Source organism: Dermacentor albipictus, chromosome 9 (genome assembly GCF_038994185.2).
Source record: "Dermacentor albipictus isolate Rhodes 1998 colony chromosome 9, USDA_Dalb.pri_finalv2, whole genome shotgun sequence".
NCBI lineage: Eukaryota > Metazoa > Arthropoda > Arachnida > Ixodida > Ixodidae > Dermacentor > Dermacentor albipictus.
Window position 1 is genome coordinate 6,615,069 of NC_091829.1, and position 17,962 is coordinate 6,633,030.

General features: G+C 52.4%; 1 protein-coding gene across 15 annotated transcripts in view; it reads left to right on the forward strand.

The window, feature by feature from the left end:
* The window catches only part of Pka-C1 (Protein kinase, cAMP-dependent, catalytic subunit 1), a 450,683-nt gene that overhangs the window by 376,702 nt on the left and 56,019 nt on the right, over positions 1–17,962 (forward strand). For 2 of the 15 annotated variants that reach the window (XM_065437231.2, XM_065437237.1), the window contains exon 2: positions 16,207–16,266. The exons of the other annotated variants lie outside the window; for them this stretch is intronic. In XM_065437231.2, the coding sequence (XP_065293303.1) occupies positions 16,207–16,266 (60 nt within the window). The remainder of the gene's footprint in view (positions 1–16,206; positions 16,267–17,962) is intronic. 15 annotated transcript variants of the gene reach the window in all.

Genomic DNA, 17,962 nt, shown 5'->3' on the forward strand with positions numbered 1-17,962 from the left:
AGCCTATTCACTGTATACACCTCCTGTATCATGAATTGTAAAACATTGATCGGAACTGCATAGATCCTTGACTCATCCACGTTAGGTTAAGTTTGTCTTCGAGTATTCCGTAGCTTTGGTTTTCCATGGTGATCTAAGGCGCCGTTGCGTTACGTGAAGAATTCCGCTGGAAAGCAGAGTGCTTTTTTTGTGTATAGGTGCCGAGGTTTTTCCGCAATGTGCTCTGAAACATGTGTCCTTCGCCAGTCAAATGCGGATAATTTTTGCTCAGCACAGGACTTTAAAAGTCGACGTCATTAAGATGTCTGCCTAGAACTAGGTACGTTTGTTGTGCGATTTGAACATGAAAGAGCAGGTCGGTTTCCATGGGAGCAATGCAGCTGATATACAAACGACCTTAAAGGGACACTAAAGTAAAATGTTAAGACTGGGTCGTTACATTTCTCGAATACTGGGTGAGTAACCTTTCTCGCACCAGTTCCCCGCGACGTTAGGGACAGTGATTGCTTGTATTCATTGCTGATATGCACAATCGATTGCATTGCATTTAAGTGTAAATGGGACTCTGGCAGCTTTCTTGGATTTTGTCTGCACGAGAGCGACCCATATGTAGGGAAATATTCTGGATGTGCGACGTCACACTGACATCGGTGCAGTGGTTTCACTGCAAAATTAGGACTCTTGTGTTTATAATGTTCCCTTCTTAATTCACAACTGACCTTGTTCCCGCCAAGTCTAACTAGTAATAGCTTGATGCGCTCACGTGGTTCCATTCGACGCGACGCGGTTCGTCTACGCACTCTTCGAGGTAGTGAACGAATATAGAATTAACGTTTCAAGCTACTCCGTGCAGCTTCCTCTCTTCCCGAGCGTTTTCGTCACGTGTGTTCGAACGCACCGCAGGCGAATTGTATTGCCTGTCAAGGCGCTCTTGGTTGAGTCGGATCTTGCACCTTACGCACTCGTTTCGTTATCTTTGTTGTGTTTTTTGCGCTACCCTTCCAAGTGTAGCTAACTCGTAGTTGCCTTTACTCCTTGCAAGAGGTGTAGTATATCGTGTCGTATACCGCATTGGACGTAGCGCTGGCAAAGCGCTGCAAATGGGCGGGCTTGTCGGAAGGAGCATTCCGGCTCTTCGCTTTCCTTGACCTCGTTCGAAGAACGGCTGCTCCAGTGGCAGCGCCCTGTCAGCATTGCGGCGCGTGTTGTGTGCACGCGCCGGTAATCTCGACAGCTGGGGATATCGCGCTTGGTCGCTTGTCGGACATGACAAATCGTTTTCGTTGCTGGTTGACGTAGCGCACGTGTGTGTTTGGGAGAGAGAGAGAGAAATGGGCGGGTGCACCCGCCCACGGTATAAACCGTGCACGTTTTGATCGGGGCGAACTGGTGGGCTAGTTGATCGTACACGGGTGTTTTCGCATTTCTCCCCCCATCGAAATGTGGCCGCCGTGGCCGGGATTCGATCCAGCGACCTCGCGCTCAGCATCCCAACGCCATAGCCATTGAGCAACCACGGCGGGTAATCCTAGCTCAGATCTGAGACATACGAAGCCGCTTCGGTCAATTCTGGAGTCCCCTTTGTGTGTGCAGTCCTCTGCAATGTACCTTTTACTTCCAAATTATACGCAGTTGGACTTACAAGATATTGCTTCTTTTGTACCTACCGGAACGTGTTGGCAAAACTTGCCATTTATTGCGGTTGTGTGTCACTGTTCGTGCCTTCTTTGCGTGCGTTTGCAGCGTAATATGTGTATTGTGTGAATGGTGAGTGACGCTGATCGAGGTGGATGTGTATGCGTGATCGTAAGAGAAGCCTAGGGTGACCGCCATGTTTGACTAATTTATTACAGAACTGTAGGGTGACTGTACTTGAGTGCGCAGTGTATGAGGCCAGCTTTAAGCAGCAAGGTATCTCTTGAAGGCGTGTCTAGCGCTGAATCGGTGCTACTGAATCCGCGAGTTAGTGCGAACAGATCAGTGGACAATGCGCTGCATGCGGAGGAACGCGGTGCGATAGCACATTTGCGGACACCGTCTCCGCCTTGCGGCAGTGCTCCATCCACCGTAGGGCGGGGGGGTGCACACGTCGAGCACGTGTGGCGCATGTCTTCCGGCTTAATGTCAAGGAAAAGCAAAAAAAAAAAAAGAGTGCGCATGGCGGAGGCCTGGAGGCTGCGGCAACGCAAGCGCAGTGGGCGTGTCGGCGCTTCGTTATCGCGTCCTTTGGCGACGCTCCCAACCCTCTGCGTGCGTGCGCTCTAGAAACGCCCTCGCAGAACGACCCGTCTGTACGCCTGTGTCCTGCAACGCGCAGCGATCTCCAGCGGCGACCATGTGTGTGCTGTGGCGGCGAAGTAGCGCCGTTGCATTTTCTGACGTGGAGTCGTTGGCCGATCCTGACGCGGGTCTCTTCCACGTGGCTGCTGCATATAGCGAGTATCTTTCGCCAGTTTTCGCCCGCCCATTTTCTCCGAACCGCTTATGCATCGCAGGCTTCTTCTCTTTCTCTTTTTTGTTCCCTTTGTCCTTTCTTTCTTTTCTTTTTTTTTTTATGCAAAAGCGTCGGATGGTTCATTGAGCGAAAAAGCCGGCGTCTTCAGCAGCGAAACGGCACCTAAATTCCCCGTTGGCTGCGACGCCACGTCACGAGCGCGCCTTGACCGAGCAGATCGGCCGAAAGGGACCACTTCCAATTACAGTGCATACAGTAAGTCTAGGAACACCTGCCGCCGCAGTAGCGCACAGGTGTGTCGCGAGGGGAGAGGGCGTCACCGGGACGCCAAGTCGCCCTCGCTCTCGGAAGCCTGCGTTATCCGCGCGTACCTTGTCCGCGCAAGACTTCGTCCTCTGCGGAGACAGCAGTGCTCGCCACACCATCTGGGACAGTCGCCGCTGCTGCGGGCGAGGTAGCAGCGTTTTGGACGCTGTTAACCAGCTGGGTCTGAAGATTCTCAACACCGGGGCTCCCGCTTTCGTCCGCCGCGCATCTCGTGCCATCAGCATGGCAATTGACGTAAGCCTGGCCACTGAGGGGTGCCGATACACTTCCGACACCGCAACCGGACACCTGGGAGTCTGACCACTTCCCTATCGTGGTGGCCCCGTTCAGGGGTAAGACACCCAGGACGCGCGTGTACGCCACTGTCGATTGGAGTGCTTTCCGTAAGCAGTGCCAGCAGGACAGCAGTACCATGGACTTCCTGCAGTTTGTGGCGGACAGCGGCCGCGCAGCCATAGTTTGGTTCACTGCGCAGGAGGGCCAACCAGCACCAGACATTCGGCACCTCCAGCTGCGAGTTGCCAGGCGCAGGGCTGGACGTCGAGCACTGCAAACCAATCAGGCGGAGTACTGGGCGGAACACCGTCGCATCGACGCCGCCTGCAGACGACGCTCCCGGCAGCGCAGGTGCCAAAGCTGGCAGGGCATCTGTGCCACGATCATCAGGGCGCCGGATGGCGCTCGTGCCTGGCGCCTGCTGAGGGCCTTGCTGATAGGACCTCGTGTACAACGACAGGTGCTATCAGCAGCCATTTCTCTGGGCATCTCCACATATACTCTGGTGGAGTTAATAGCCGACTGGTTTACCGCCCGGCCCCTGGTACAGCGGGTTTTGCCTCCGCCAGCTACTGGGCCTCGGTACATCCCCCCCACCTGTCACCATCCGGAATAAGTGCTCGAGCAGATAAGATTAATGCTCTTTGCTGCGAGCCCATCCGGGTGCATGAGCTGAAGGCCGCCCTAGGACAAAGCAAGTGACGGGAGCGCTCCAGGAGCGGATGGAATCACGTTCCAGATGCTTCGGAACCTGCAAGATGCAGAGCAAGATCGTCTCCTGGAGTACTTCAACACCAGCACTGGGGCTCTCCCAGACAGCTGGCTCACCGCAGTGGTGGCGCCAGTCCTTAAGCCACGGAAATCTGCGGCGGCACCCTCCTCGTACAGGCCAGTGTCTCTCACCTCTGCCACCTGTAAGGTGATGGAGAGGATTGTCCTGGCACGCATGGAGTGGATCGCCGCGCAGGTGCATTACTTCCCGGAGCAGCAGACCGGCTTCAGGCGCCACCGCTGCACTGCCGACTCCATCGCCGATGTCGTGGCAACACTGGAGGATGCAAAGAACAGTGGTGACGTGGCCCTTCTCGTGCTGCTTGACGTGCAGAGCGCTTTTGACAGCCTTCCCCACGAGGTCATCGAGGCCTCCTTAGATATTCTCGGGATCACTGGCAGCCGCAGGCGCTTTGTCTCTGCCTTTCTTGAGGGAAGAACGTTCCCGAGTACGAGTGGGCCAGGCGCTCAGCGCTCCTCGAGCCATCGCCACCGGCGTGCCGCAGGGATCGGTGTTGAGCCCGTTCCTGTTCAATGCAGCCCTGGCAGGCCTGCCAGCCGCACTAGCGGCAGACACCCGGTACTACACGCAGTGCTCCATGTACGCTGATGATGTGGCCCTCTGGTTCCGGGGACCAAGGCGGTGCCTTCCAGCTGTCCGGAGATCACTGTAGGGTGCCCTGGACGCGGTGTCAACATTCCTCGGGAGCATCGGCTTAACCGTTTCCCCTACAAAGACAGAGGCCTTACTGATACAACCGAGGGCTGCCTCCCGCCTCGGCGTCCACCAGTTGAGAATCGGCACCGACCCCCCTTCCGTGGAAGCAGACAGTGACGTACCTTGGCCTCACCATAGACCACCGGCTGACGTCGATCCCGGCTACTAAGGCCCTCAGCGCCAAGGTGCGCCGAGTACATGCAGCCTTGAGCCGACTTCTTCAACGAGGCCGAGGATGCTCCACCGAGTGGACCCTGCGCCTGAACAAGGCTGCAGCAACATCGTCCTTGTTGTATGCCCTGCCGCTGGTTTCCCTGACGCATGCCAGGAAAGGACAACTAGAGGTTCTGCACAGGACGGCCATCAGAAATGACCTGGCGCTTCCAAGGCACTCCAAGATCGCCGCAACACTGGCTGAGGTCGGCGGATGGCGTTTAATGTTGCAACGGGGACTGGGTCATATTGACAGGCTACATCGCGCACCAGACGGCCAGGCTCTCCTAGACCGGCTCCGGAGCCTGCCGGCTCCACGTATGCGCAGCCTGTGTCGCCTCTATGAGGAGACAGTTCTCCAACTACCTGTGGCAGTGGCTCTTCCTCATCCCCATCACGGACCTCCGGACTTTCACCTCTCCCTCAAGCGGATAGCCGAGCGGAGAGCACCAGCCGCAGCCCTGGAGCAGGCGGCAGCCTGCAAGCTCCTGGAGGAGTTGGAAGGACACCTGCTTGTGTTCACAGATGGTTCGGTCCTCCCCAACGGGTCGGCAGCAGCGGCGTGCACAGTTCCAACTCTCGCCTGTCACAGGCAGTGTAGGCTCTCGTTTACAGCAAGCTCTACTGCAGCTGAGCTCGCGGGGCTGCATCTGGCTGCCGACATCCTTGCTGAGCACTTTCCCCAGCAGCCGTGGCGGTGGTGTGCGACTCCAACCCAGCGCTCCAGGCCCTCGTCAACCCACGGCGGGCAGGCTCTAGCCACAGCCGGAATCCCAATATCCGTCCACTGGCTGCCCTCACATGTCGGGGTAGCCGGTAACGAGGAGGCGGATACCTACGCCAAAGCAGCCCATCATGATGTAGTCCCGGTTACCAGAGCGGTAGCGGCTTCGGACTACACGAGACGTCGGCTACGGTGCCTGCTCACCTCCATTCACCCGGACCCCCGAGTGGCTAGTCGCAGGGGCCCCAAGCCGCTTCCAGAGAACGGCCTCACCAAAAGAGACCGTTCCACACTCCTGCGCTTGCGGACTGGCTGCACATGGACTGCGGCCCGGCTGTACGCCAAGGGCCGCGCCACGTCACCTGCCTGCAAGAGTTGCGAGGACCCCGAGACTCTGGATCACCTTTTTTGTGCCAGCCCATCCTTGGCGCAGGAACGCTCCGCAGTGATCAACACCCACAGACGCCACGGCCTTCCAGCGGCCACAGAGACTGACCTGCTGTTCCCGGTGTGTCCACAGCTCCCTGCGTTGCGGAGCCTGCTGGAGTTTAAGTTCTACTGGTATAGACGCCGTATAAGAGCCCGCTACAACGCTGGTAGCTTTACTGAGGACGGCCACCTGTCGCGCATAGTGGAGTCTATTAGGCCACATCGTCCCTCTTTCTCTATCATCTTTCACTTCCCACTCCCTCCCCCCTGACGACGCTTCGCCGTGCTCCCTCTCGGGTTTCAGAATCAAGCGTCCTTCCTTTCTTTAGATCACTATCATCGCAAGCTCTCGTCTGCGTTCTAACCACCGAGGAAGGAAAATGATAGGCGGGAGGGAGTATACATCAACGCGATTGACGCCAACCTTGTGGCTCAACACGTCAAAGTTCGCGGTTGCTTTTAGCGTTCCCGTTCTGCAGCCGGAGCTACGGCAGGGCAGCTGAACAAGCGCGCACCGAATAAAAACCGCTGGCATATCTACTGGGACACGAACGTCTCGCCAAACCTCGATTCTTCCTCCGTGATCTCGACGCAAGAGGTCACGTGTTGGGCCACCACTGTGGCTCCACGGAGCGTTCGCTTGCCAAGGATGGCTGTCTGACGTAATGCGCCCTCCTATATGATGTGGTCTTAACGTTTGGCCTCGTTAAGGCCAAATCAAAACGCGCCAAGCGTCTCAACGCGCTCGCTTGCCCGCGAATGAGTTCATAACTCTGAGGACTGCTCAGCGGCGTTTCAATTGGAAATTTATGCTTTTCCCTCGATATATATATATATATATATATATATATATATATATATATATATATATATATATATATATATAATTTGTGGGGGGGGGGGGCGCCCGCAAAGTGGACAGTTGGATCGAATATATGGTACCATTTCTCTTGGTGGGTCATCTGTAGTGGGCAGTGGACAAGTAGTAAAATATACTCTGGGCCACCAATGTTCCTCATCTTACTTAAACGTTGCCCTCTATCTGACCCACTGGAATAAAGTATCTTGTTTGCAAAACCGTGAACCTTTTATAGGTCATCCTAATCGTCTGTTGTTAGCTTCTGATGTTTGGTGTGGTGTCGTCAGTGAACGATCTGTAACTGACTATTTGAATAGGCAGGCATGTCAAGTCGAGGACCAGCAGGCAACCGCGGCGTAGGCATGTTCACTTCTATGGCCGTCCTCCAGCGGTTATCATTGGGTGGCAGGGGTTGCAGCGTCTGCTTCGTTCGTTTCCTGTCCCTATAACCATGCTCCGGCGTTAAGAATAGAACAAAGAAGTTGTCTGTTTTTGTTAAAAAAATTAAATTATGGGGTTTTACGTGCCAAAACCACTTTCTGATTATGAGGCACGCCGTAGTGGAGGACTCCGGAAATTTCGACCACCTGGGGTTCTTTAACGTGCGCCTAAATCTAAGTACACGGGTGTTTTCGCATTTCGCCCCCATCGAAATGCGGCCGCCGTGGCCGGGATTCGATCCCGCGACCTCGTGCTCAGCAACCTAACACCATAGCCACTGAGCAACCGCGGCGGGTTTTTGTGTGTATCGCTTTGAGGTCTGTTGCATGCAGTTGAAGGTATACGGTTGGAGCAGTTGATTGCAGACCTTGCCCAAGACCTTGCGACTCTCTTTCAGGCCACCGTCCCGCAGCAGGTGCCAGCAGCGCATGCCGTGGCGTTCTCACAGTGCACTGCGCTCGGTTTTAGTGTGCAGTTTGTTGTTCGGCTACTTTTAAAGAAAAAGGAAGAGCTGAGTCAACGCTCGTGGCGACTCTATATTGTAGTAGAAGGCGCGTTAAAGTGGAAAATTGTTTTCCCCACAGCTACTGCGAGACACCGGGAAACACTGCCCCGTCCATCTTGTATCTATGTGCACAGAACTGGCGAAGCCTCAAAAGGTCTACGAAACAAGGCTATTTGCCGCGCAGCTATATGCGATGCGCCCTTCATTTTTGCGCACTCGCGTGTATGGTAACTGGAACTCTTGCCTTTGTTTTCTTGCGTTTTTTTTTATTTTACCGAGCACGGACCTACACTAAACTTCCAAATTTAAAGAGTAATCAGGTTGCAATTGGGACTTTGTGCGACTCCTACTGACTGACGCTTCTGTCGTGTTTTAGCTACTAGTCTGCCATGTTTTTTTGGGGGCTGAGTACCGCCACGATGCTGATGCGGTATCTATTGCGTTTGCAGATGCAGTATTACGCGAACACCGCGCTTCAAGCAATTTCAAGTAATGTAAGAAAGCGCAGATTTGAAGAAAAATTGACAGGACAGATTAGAAGCTTTTATTCGCTCCTTATTACACCAAGAAAAGGTACATGGGCTAGCCCAACAAAAGCAAAAAGAAAGGTAAATTTAGGCGAATAACTTGAAGAATAAGTACACGCGCAGGGGATACAGCAATTAAACGTGAGTAGGGGATATTCTGATTGAAATGGAGGAAGGATAGCGGCGCTGATCATGTAATGCGTTGATCAGGCGAGTGATCACTTGCACGTTAAGTGTCTTACTGGAGTATTTGACTTCGGATACAGGAAGCAGGGTAAAAGCGACATGCGACGAGAGAGGAGGGGAATGGGTTGGAATTGCACATGAAAGGTGCACAATGGATGACGACTGTGCGATGTTACGACTTCGAATGAGACGACTTCGCTTTGATGAAGTACCCGGATAAGGGAGCGCGAGGTGTGTTTTGTATACGCTTCTGTAGTGAAAGTCGGACTTGGCATCTGCAGTTGCGGAGACACACGAATGGAGTTGTAGCCGGCGGGCGCGCTTCGAGACTGTGCTACAGGAGATAGAGAAAAGCGGGTTCCGCCACCAGCGCATTCTGGCTTTGTTTTTATGGCGAATCTGATAACGGCTACTTCTCCGAGGATCCGAGGATTTTGTGTCCGTGTGTAGATACAAAATCCCGACGATAGTGCAATGCCGGGGCAACCCGCGGCGGAGTGGAAGGGCACTCAAAGCGTGGCGGGCACATAGGTAATGCCCCCGTTCAATAATCGGCATCGCCTCTACAACGTTCGGTGCGGCGCGCGGTTGCAACTGCGGGCGCGCTTTTCCTTCTTGTTTCTCGGCGTGCTCGCTTGGCGCGGTCGCGCCTCGGTTTCTGCTCTCATCTATGCTCCCGTTCTCTCCGATGACGAGGGTAACTTCAGCGCTAGTCGCGTGCGCTGTGACAGCGGCCTTTCGGCCCTCGCAATCGGCGCGGCGGCTGCTCGTCGCCGGTTCCGCACACATTCCAGGAGCGATAAAATCGTCTCCTCGCGCCGTGTGCTGCATGAGTGAGTGAAAGCGCGCCGCCTTCCGTCGCGCGTATGCGGGGGGGGGGGGGGGGGGTGTTCTCCTCCTGGCGGCCGCGCGGCGTGCTCGCCTCTCTCGAAAAGCCATGGGGCTCTTGCATTGCCCAGGGGGCGCTGCGAAAAAGGTGCTAAAAAGCGCCCTCTGCGCTAAAATGGGTCGTACCAAGCTCGGTCGTCTGCTTCGGAAAGCACGTTTACACTATGGACCCGCCACTTTCGGTTGTGTTGTTTCACGGCCTGCAGCGAATATCGGGCGCCGAAGATTTTTTCAGGGGTGGCACGCTGCGCAAAGGCAAGAAATTATGCAGTGCCGAATACGTGTACGCCGTTCAAGAATTGGGCGGCGAAGTTTTAGCACCGTGTCAATCGCAAGTGAAGCGAGTCGCGTACGAAGTGGAACTTCAGGTAAGGTTTGCACGCTAGCTGCTAGATTCAGGCGCACAAACGCGAGGAAATGCTTGCTATAAATGAATCCACAGCGGCGATAAGCAGACATCATGTGTACGGAACTGCTCGAGCACACGACGGTACGCGCCGCGATGTACGAACTGCTCGAGCGCACGATCGTACGCGCCGCGACGGCAGCGGTCTTTCGACATGCCGCGAAACGGCGGGCCTCCTGCAATCTTTGTTGACTGCATGCCGCTAAACAGGTAGTTATGCCTGCGTTGTAGTAGCGGCCATCTGTCCTTTTTAGTAACTGGTAATAACTGATGCAATGCATATGAGCTCGCACGTACGTGCGAATCGCGCTGCAGCGCGAGCTCGTACGCCGCTCGCTTGATGTAGGTTTTAATGACAGCGCTCGAACATCGATGTGCTGCAATCAATACTGCCTTGCTGCGTTGCCTCAACGTGCTGGCTTGAGATCAAGGATGAGCGCATTTAACTCTCTTAACCTGTGCTGCTCGTAGTGGAGTAGTGAATTGTCATCGAATGAGCCCGACCATTTGTGCTCATTTGCACACGCCTGGTCACTTCACCACTTCGCATCGGTCGAATTGTTAATTGTCGCTGTGGCCGGGTCTCGAATCGTGAATTACCAGCCATGCCTGCTGCTATGTCGGTCTGCTGTCGGGACTGTAGGTGCAAAAGACCGAACATTAGAACGCAAATAATCAAGCAAGCTTCAAGACAGGCGAAGCAGTCAGCATGGCGCGAAGTTTCGCTTACTCAGCGCGACGAACTGCAGCTATGCAGCGCGCCCGACGCTCCACTTCGTGAGGCCTTGAAGGAAAGCGGCAGAATATGATGTTGGGATTCAGGCCTTCTTGTTCATGGCAGCACACGAGGCAGAAGTAATGACGGTGACGCCTTCTCGAGGCTGGGCTAGGTCTCTCCGGATCGGCGCCACCGATTCCGTCTGCTCCCAGCATTGCGTCCCACGGCACACGGAGAGCCCGTTTTCGTTAAACTATAGGCTGCGGCGAGCTCGCAGCGTGGTCGGCATGGTCTGCGAGAAGTGATGAGCCTTTTTGCACTCGCAACAAGGCAGAAAAAAGTGCGAATCGACGCAAAACTCGGCCTAGAAATGTGCTTCGCCACAGCCAGGGCTCAATACGACCCAAGCTGGTACGACCCAGATGTCGTTTCTCGCGCCGCCACCAGGCGCCGCTACTATACCTCAAACTCCAGCGCAAGACGCCCATCGAGGCGGCGACCGAGTGCGGCTTCGCGTTGACGCGAAGCGCTGCACGAATGTCAATTCGCTCGTTGCTGCTGCTGCGCATTTTCACTTCAGCGTTTTGAGAGCGAGTTTCCGCGGTCATCGCGTAAGATGTGCTCATGTTTGCTTGTGCGCGCGTGACACCGTGCTTGTTAATTTAGTTAGTATACCTATGTTTACAAGTTTATACGGCCGATAAAAGTACTATCCTTACTTCGTATAGCTTTAGCTGTCCACTAATTTGCTATCGCAATCGTTGCTTCGCCTTTCTGGCGAAACTGCGACTTCTTTTTTCAGTGCTGTGATGCATGCGACGTGAACTGGGCGGAAAACGAGCGAGTTTCCCTTCGGTCGCATTTCATTTTTGTGTTGTATTGAGCTGTACGTAAGAACGAGACGGCCGCCTCTGTGCTTGTAGAGGTCGCGTCACGCCGTGCGCATGCGCGCACTTTCCACGTAGCCGGGTAGTGCCTCGCTTTGAGGAGCGCAGCTTGTGTTGCTGAGCCCGTTCGGAGCAACCATTTCCCGGTATGTAATTAGCCAATTCAGTAGACAGGGTGTGTTTTTTTTAGCTGCACCAAATTCTTTTAAACATTACTTTTGTGCGTCAATGCATAAAACAGCGGTTTCTTAAAGAAAGTATCTGGAACGCCAATGCATTTCGACGGACACGTTGAAAATTAATATCTCCGAACTGGCGCTGTCTGGAGAATTCGTTCCACGTGGATAACGCTGTGCGAACTCAGCAGCTATAATTCCTAGATTGAAATATGTGGCGTAAAGTTAATTACGTTAATTATTTGACTGAACTTTTTGATTTCTCATGCAAGTAATGAGTGCCTCAACCAGTAAAGGTCAAAGGTTAGATTTGTGTTATATCTGCCATAGGCAGGCAATATTTAAAGCATTTGGTGCAGCTAAAAAAACACCCTGCATGTTGTACGTGTAAAAGCAAGGAGCAGTAAGCTATGTGGTCTCTCTCTCTCTCTCTCTCTCTTTTATTTTGTTTCTTTCTTTGTGTTTCTCGTTTTCCATCAGCCTTTTTGAAGCGTTGATGATGATGATTTGTGGTGTTTAATGGCGCAAGGGCCAGAGCGTTTATGAAGCGTATTGCAGAACCGGAACAAAAGGCAAATTTTGTTCCGTGAAGAATGTGTTTAGACGTCTGAAACACTTCGATACAATGCACTGTCTCACTTGGCACACACCGAATGTTGTTTCTTTTGTAAACCCCCTATTGCAATGCAACGGGCGAAATGTGGGTAACGAATAAATAAATAAAAGTGCAGTGCGGATTTCTCCTTCCACATAAGCTAGTTCGATTCCAATCCGAGCACGAGCTTGTGGACCGCGCCGTGCGCACTTGACAGATGCGCCAGGAAGCCACATCACAGTTTCGACGAATATTTTCTGCCTTCTTGAAGCGCGTTAGCGTGTAGGCACTTCCTGTCGCAACTCGTGGGCGGCATGGTAGCACGTGTTTGCGCCGCGGGTCTGGCGTGAGCGCGGGCCAGAGAAGTGAGGTTGGAGCTTTAATTCAAGATGCAGGTCGACGGAGGGGTGCGATATATAACGGCCCCTGAGCGAGGAGACGAGTTGATGCGCTCGATGCAAAGACAGTCGAGGTCGCGGAAATGGTCCAGGGGGCACGTGAGCGACCAGTGCGAAGCACGCGGAAGGTTGCCGTCACGATGACCGTGGGTGGAGTCGTTTGGCGCTGCAGTCGTCGCACATATGTTTCACAGCGAATGAGTTTATTTGACAAGCTTCAGCGCTATCCACTCTGCTTGGCGGCGTGGTCGCTTGTGCGTTTACATCACCACTATGAATTTGCATAGCAGTCAAGTGACGCGACGTCGGCTCCAATTAAGAAGTCGCGTTCACTACAGCCCACGCACGTAGCTGCTTTACTGTGTACTCTCTGATAAGCAGATTTTTTATTTATTCATGTTGCGCAAGATATTGTAGTACACTCGCGTGAGTCGAGCATGGCGTTGTAAATGTGATTTACACTATAGTTGACCCTCTAGCCACTGTGATGGCTATCTGTTTCGGCGTCACCGGAAACGTATATGCAACGCAGCTACGTGCCGACTGCTGCCGCATTATTGTGCACAACAAAGTTTGCGTGAGGCGGTGGCATTGTAGTTCACTACAGCCGCCGCGACTCCCTATGTTGTGCCACAAGTTGGCCGAAGTGTTGCAACTGTTGCTTAACCCCGTGAACGCAAACATGATCAGCTTAGCCATCATGTGCTGCCGTCGCGACCACCTGCCTGCTTCGGCTGTGTAAACTAACCGAGGGCCGGAAGCGTGGAGCATGCTATAAGCGCGATGACTTTTGTGTATGACACTGCAAAAACACAAAAACGGATGGTGGCTTGGCTGGCACTTCATATACTTAGAAGGATCATATTTTCATTAGTAGCAGAGATCGTGTCTCGTATTAAATGCAGTATGCCGTACCGGCCGAAAGCGAGCGCACGCAAGCATGCAGTTTACCGATATACAGTCTGTAAAATATGCACAATTTGGCGCCTTGAAGAAGCCGGTAAGCATCACAAGCGTCACATTAATTTCGGGACGTAACATGGCTTTCGAGTACCTTGAGCCATAACACCGGGGATGGGTGCGATAAAGGTGTTTACGTTTCCAAAACGGCGAAACGAGTAGTTTGGAGAGTGTGATCACCCTGTATCTGTCTGCCGGGACCGCCGCCCAACCCTCAAGCCACGCGCCTCTTTCATGGCGCACCTTTTCTCGTGTCGTGTGGACGGCTGGGCGCGTTGGCGGAATTTCTCGTGCGTCCCGCCAGCTGCGAAACCGCTGGGACGACGCGCTGTTGTTCGGACCCTGCAGCCGAACCTCTCTGGGTGTCTCGTTCGTTATGGGCCGCTTTAATTGTGGCAACACCTTGGAGTGTGCCACGATCCTTGAGGGATGCTGAACCGGCGCATTGCTGTGACCTCGAAGTAATTTTTGCCAGTCGTGGTTCTGTCACGGGCACGCCACTGCGTCGAGGGGGTGCTTTATGGGGCTGACGCGTCCGCGCCCACCAGCGGAAGCGCCGTATCCACCGAGTCACCGCGGTGGGTGGGTTGCCTTGATTCCTTTTAAAGACGCAGTGCAGGATAACGGAAGGCAATGGAAATTTGACGCGCTCGCCCTTTCTAAGCTACCGTACCGACACGATGCCACGGGCAACGTCGGTTTTACGCTTGGGTATTTTGTAATTTTCCAAAGTGGGTATTTCAATGGCAAAATATTGAAAGTAATTCATTTAAAAGAAATTTCGCCTGTATTTGACGATATTCACTTATAACGCCACTTCCCATTATTTCACCTTTCTTTTTCACATCCCTGTGAAGCGCAGACCATGTTGCCACGTGCTTACCTCGTGTAAAATCTAAAACAATGAATACACGAGGCACTTCGCTTGGACTCTCACTTGCCCTTACCGCCTAAGGGCAGTGCACTTATTTTGTTTGTTTTCATGTTTTTACGGCGGTCTACATAAGTTTGATCAAATGGTCTCGACTTCGACCATGGCCTTCCATCACAGTTCTTGCGTAATGTTTCTATGTATGTTTAGATGTTTTCGAGAACAACCGGAAAACCCCTTGGGTTGTTAGAAGCCACGCTTTGTTTATGTGCTCCTTTGTTAACACACACTGCTATTTGCCTGCCTTGCACCAGACGAGCCTTGTTCTACATCTGTTCCGGAGCCGTCCAAGTCGATGTCGTCAGTGCGCCGTCGGCAAGATGCCAGTCAGACGCGCCATCCCTTCCGAGATCTGCTTGCCCGTTTCGAAAGTGTGGCGCCTAAGCAGTCTCTTGAACGAGAGCTTGGTATCCAAGGCATAGGGCTCCAGCCGGCTGTACTAAGATGAGCATGCAGCCGTTTTGACCAAGCAGACCTCCCTCGGCCTCTACATTTCCATCCCAGTTGCGTGTGTCTTTTCGCTGGTATATACTGTCGCCGCCCTGTGAGGCCCCCCGCCCCTTCCACTGAAGGGAGACCTAAAGAGCTGATTTCCGCCATGCTGTGGCGTAATTGAACGTGTTGGCTGGATTGGTTTACCCGGAAAGACATTTATTTTCACCTCTTCCGGCGCGATCCCAATGACAGTGCACGCCGACGTAAGCTCCGTTTGACGCCGAGAGCGCCGCCAGCGTGGCCAGCTTTACTGGTTTTACCATCGCTGCGGCGCTGGAAGCATTGCAAAACGCATGTGGACACACCGAAAAGCGAGCGAAGTGCCCTTTGTCGCTGTGACGTGGTTTCGAACCTCCGACTTTCAGCTGAACGTCAGTAGAGCGCCCGCCCACACTGCAGCGTACGTCTTCCTCGACGCAGTAAAAATCCGGCGGATGCGTTGTCGCGGGCCTTCGTGACACGCCAGCGCGTCGGTCGAGACAGCGCCACGCCGGTGTCACCATCGCTGTGTCGTCCCACTCTTTGTTCACTTCTCTTGTTGCCCAGTCCCTCGGCTGGGTCGCTCCAACCCGGCGCCGTAAGGGGTGCCGTGTGTGTGTTCCCGTTATAACTCTTTCCGCGCAGTTGCGCCTCTCGCCGGCTCGCCTATTCTTGGCTCGGGGCTCCGTTTCTTGACTATAGGGCTCGGATGAAAACGACGCTGCATGCTCCCGTGTCCTCGACAGATCACGCTGACGCGCCTGTACGCGGCGTCACCTCGTCGTCGTATATACTCTATCCAATGCGCTACACGGCTGTCATCTGCGAGAGTTATGTGTCCAAAATGGCCGCGTGTTATTTGCTTGTGTATCAGCTCACATGTAATGTAACCAGTTGCAAAATCAAGTATTGAGCAAATTCCGTACTGACAGGGCAAGATATTGTACGGGTAACAACTACCCTAATTGCCACAAAAACAATCAGGGCTCTGCTGATTGTCCATGTCGTAGTGCTATTATAGTACGCACCAAAGCTGTAGATTTTGAGGACAAGAGAGCTCCTAGCTCTTCAGTGCCACTGATATGGCAGAAGCTCCACCATATGATCCGGTGTCTGCTCAATCATGTTCCAACAAGTTAAATAAAGGGGGGAAAAAAATCTTGTTTTTTACCATCCTGGATGGCATCTGACCCCCTTGGTGTTTCCCACATTGCGGACACCTCCCACACCCTACCACACTTTGCGTGCAAACATACAATGCAAGATTGTTGTGTATATGTGTGTGTGTGGAACCTGCAGTTGTGTTTTCCCCATGTCACATCCTGTATCTGTCCCTTTGTAGGGGGCGCCACGCCAACGCAATCAAAGCCCGCTCCATTCAAGAGCAGTGGCATCGTGTCAGGTGGGCTGCTGCCTGCCCCCTCCCTGCGTCCGGCAGCTGCCTTTTTGCACTTTCCGCACCCTATACTGCCCGCCTTGCCACTCTTGTACTAACATATGTTTGCTGGCTCTTGATTATGAGAAAAGGTGCTGTCTGCCATTTCTTCTTATTCCAGTAGCTCCCAGCTGCTTGATTCCTTCCAATTATCAGATGACTTTCTTCTTTTGAAAAGCTTTCTTGGCTGAAGTCTGCAGAGTGCTTGAAGCATCAGTTATGCTCATTTTGGTTTAATTGTAAAGTTTTGGTAAGCTTGGCTGCAGCAGCTAGGTATTGTATAGTGACTCCACTAGGGATTGTGGTAGTTAACTGAGGGAAAGGGAGGAGGAGTAAAAAAGAAAGTGAGAAATGCATTACAGTTCTTCTCAAAGAGAATACTGATGTTTCTAGACACTAAATTTTGCTGAAAGTCATTGGAGGCCAGCGTGATAGGTGACCTAAGCGTGCAACTATAGATGCATACTATTCAGTAATAGTACGAGAGAGCAAAGGGCTTATGTATTAAAGAGTGCTGTCCACAGGCAATAACTATAAACTTCATCACTTTTAATTAGTAAAAGTGTTGCTGCCATTATGAGTGCCCACTCAAGTCAGTCATTACTAGTATGCATCAAGAAGAGTTGCTTTCAGTTTTTCCTAATCATATTTAATTTGCTTTAGTTTTTGTAAAAATGAACTACTGTGGAGAGTCATGTTTCCGTTATCTCAGCGTTGTACCAATTGTTTAAGAAGCTGTAACATGGCATGCAAATAAGTAGCCTAGTTCAGGAGCAGCATTATTCTTGGAACAATTTTGGGTGCAGTTTGCAGCTACAAGGATTGTTGCATATCCTTGCTCTTGCATGCCCACCTGCATTGCACTTAGCACCGCGTTGCTTGGTGGTTTTCCTTGCCGTGTGCAAAGTACTCCATTGCAGGAATCACTGGCTACATCTTGAGTTGTACCAAATACAAATACCTGCAGATGCACACGTCATTAAACCTTGCTTGTCTTACAGGGCTTGAGAAGCTTATTCTTGTGAGTGTACCCTTGGACCCTGTGCTTTGATTGTGCCAAACCTAAATTGGATTATTTAAGAAATAAAATTCATAATATTTTGCAAACTAGTTCAAGACTGCAGACAAAATGCACTGGCTTACTCTGCTTGTTCATATGAAGGGTTTGTTTAGAGAGCTGGTAAAAGCGCTTCATGTAATCCAGTGTTCTTAAAGGGACACTAAAGGAAAGTATTAAGTCGAGCTGGATTGACAGAGTAATTGTCTAGAAGACATCATTTTTTGCATTCCAATATATCAATCTTTTGCCTAGGAAATTGCCGTCAATGGTCCCACTGCTGCTTCTCAATTGAACTGCCCACTTCAAAGTGGAGGACTTGACGTCACTTCTACATGACCGCCCTCTATGCCGTTGTAATGTCTTTTGTAGACTTTTTGTTTAGCTCTATATACGAAGCTGTACTGCTTGGTGGGTGTAGGTGCTCAGCTTGTGTGGCTCTGCTTAGGTTCAGGTTACCAGTTACAGAGCCGACAGGTTGGTCAATTTCCACACGTTGCGGTCTGGGCCATTGTACAGAGAGAAAAGCGATGCTATTCAGTCTGCACCGTGGCCACTGTGGATGAGGGGTGCGGTTGGGGCTGCTCTCTATGTATGAAGGGTGCT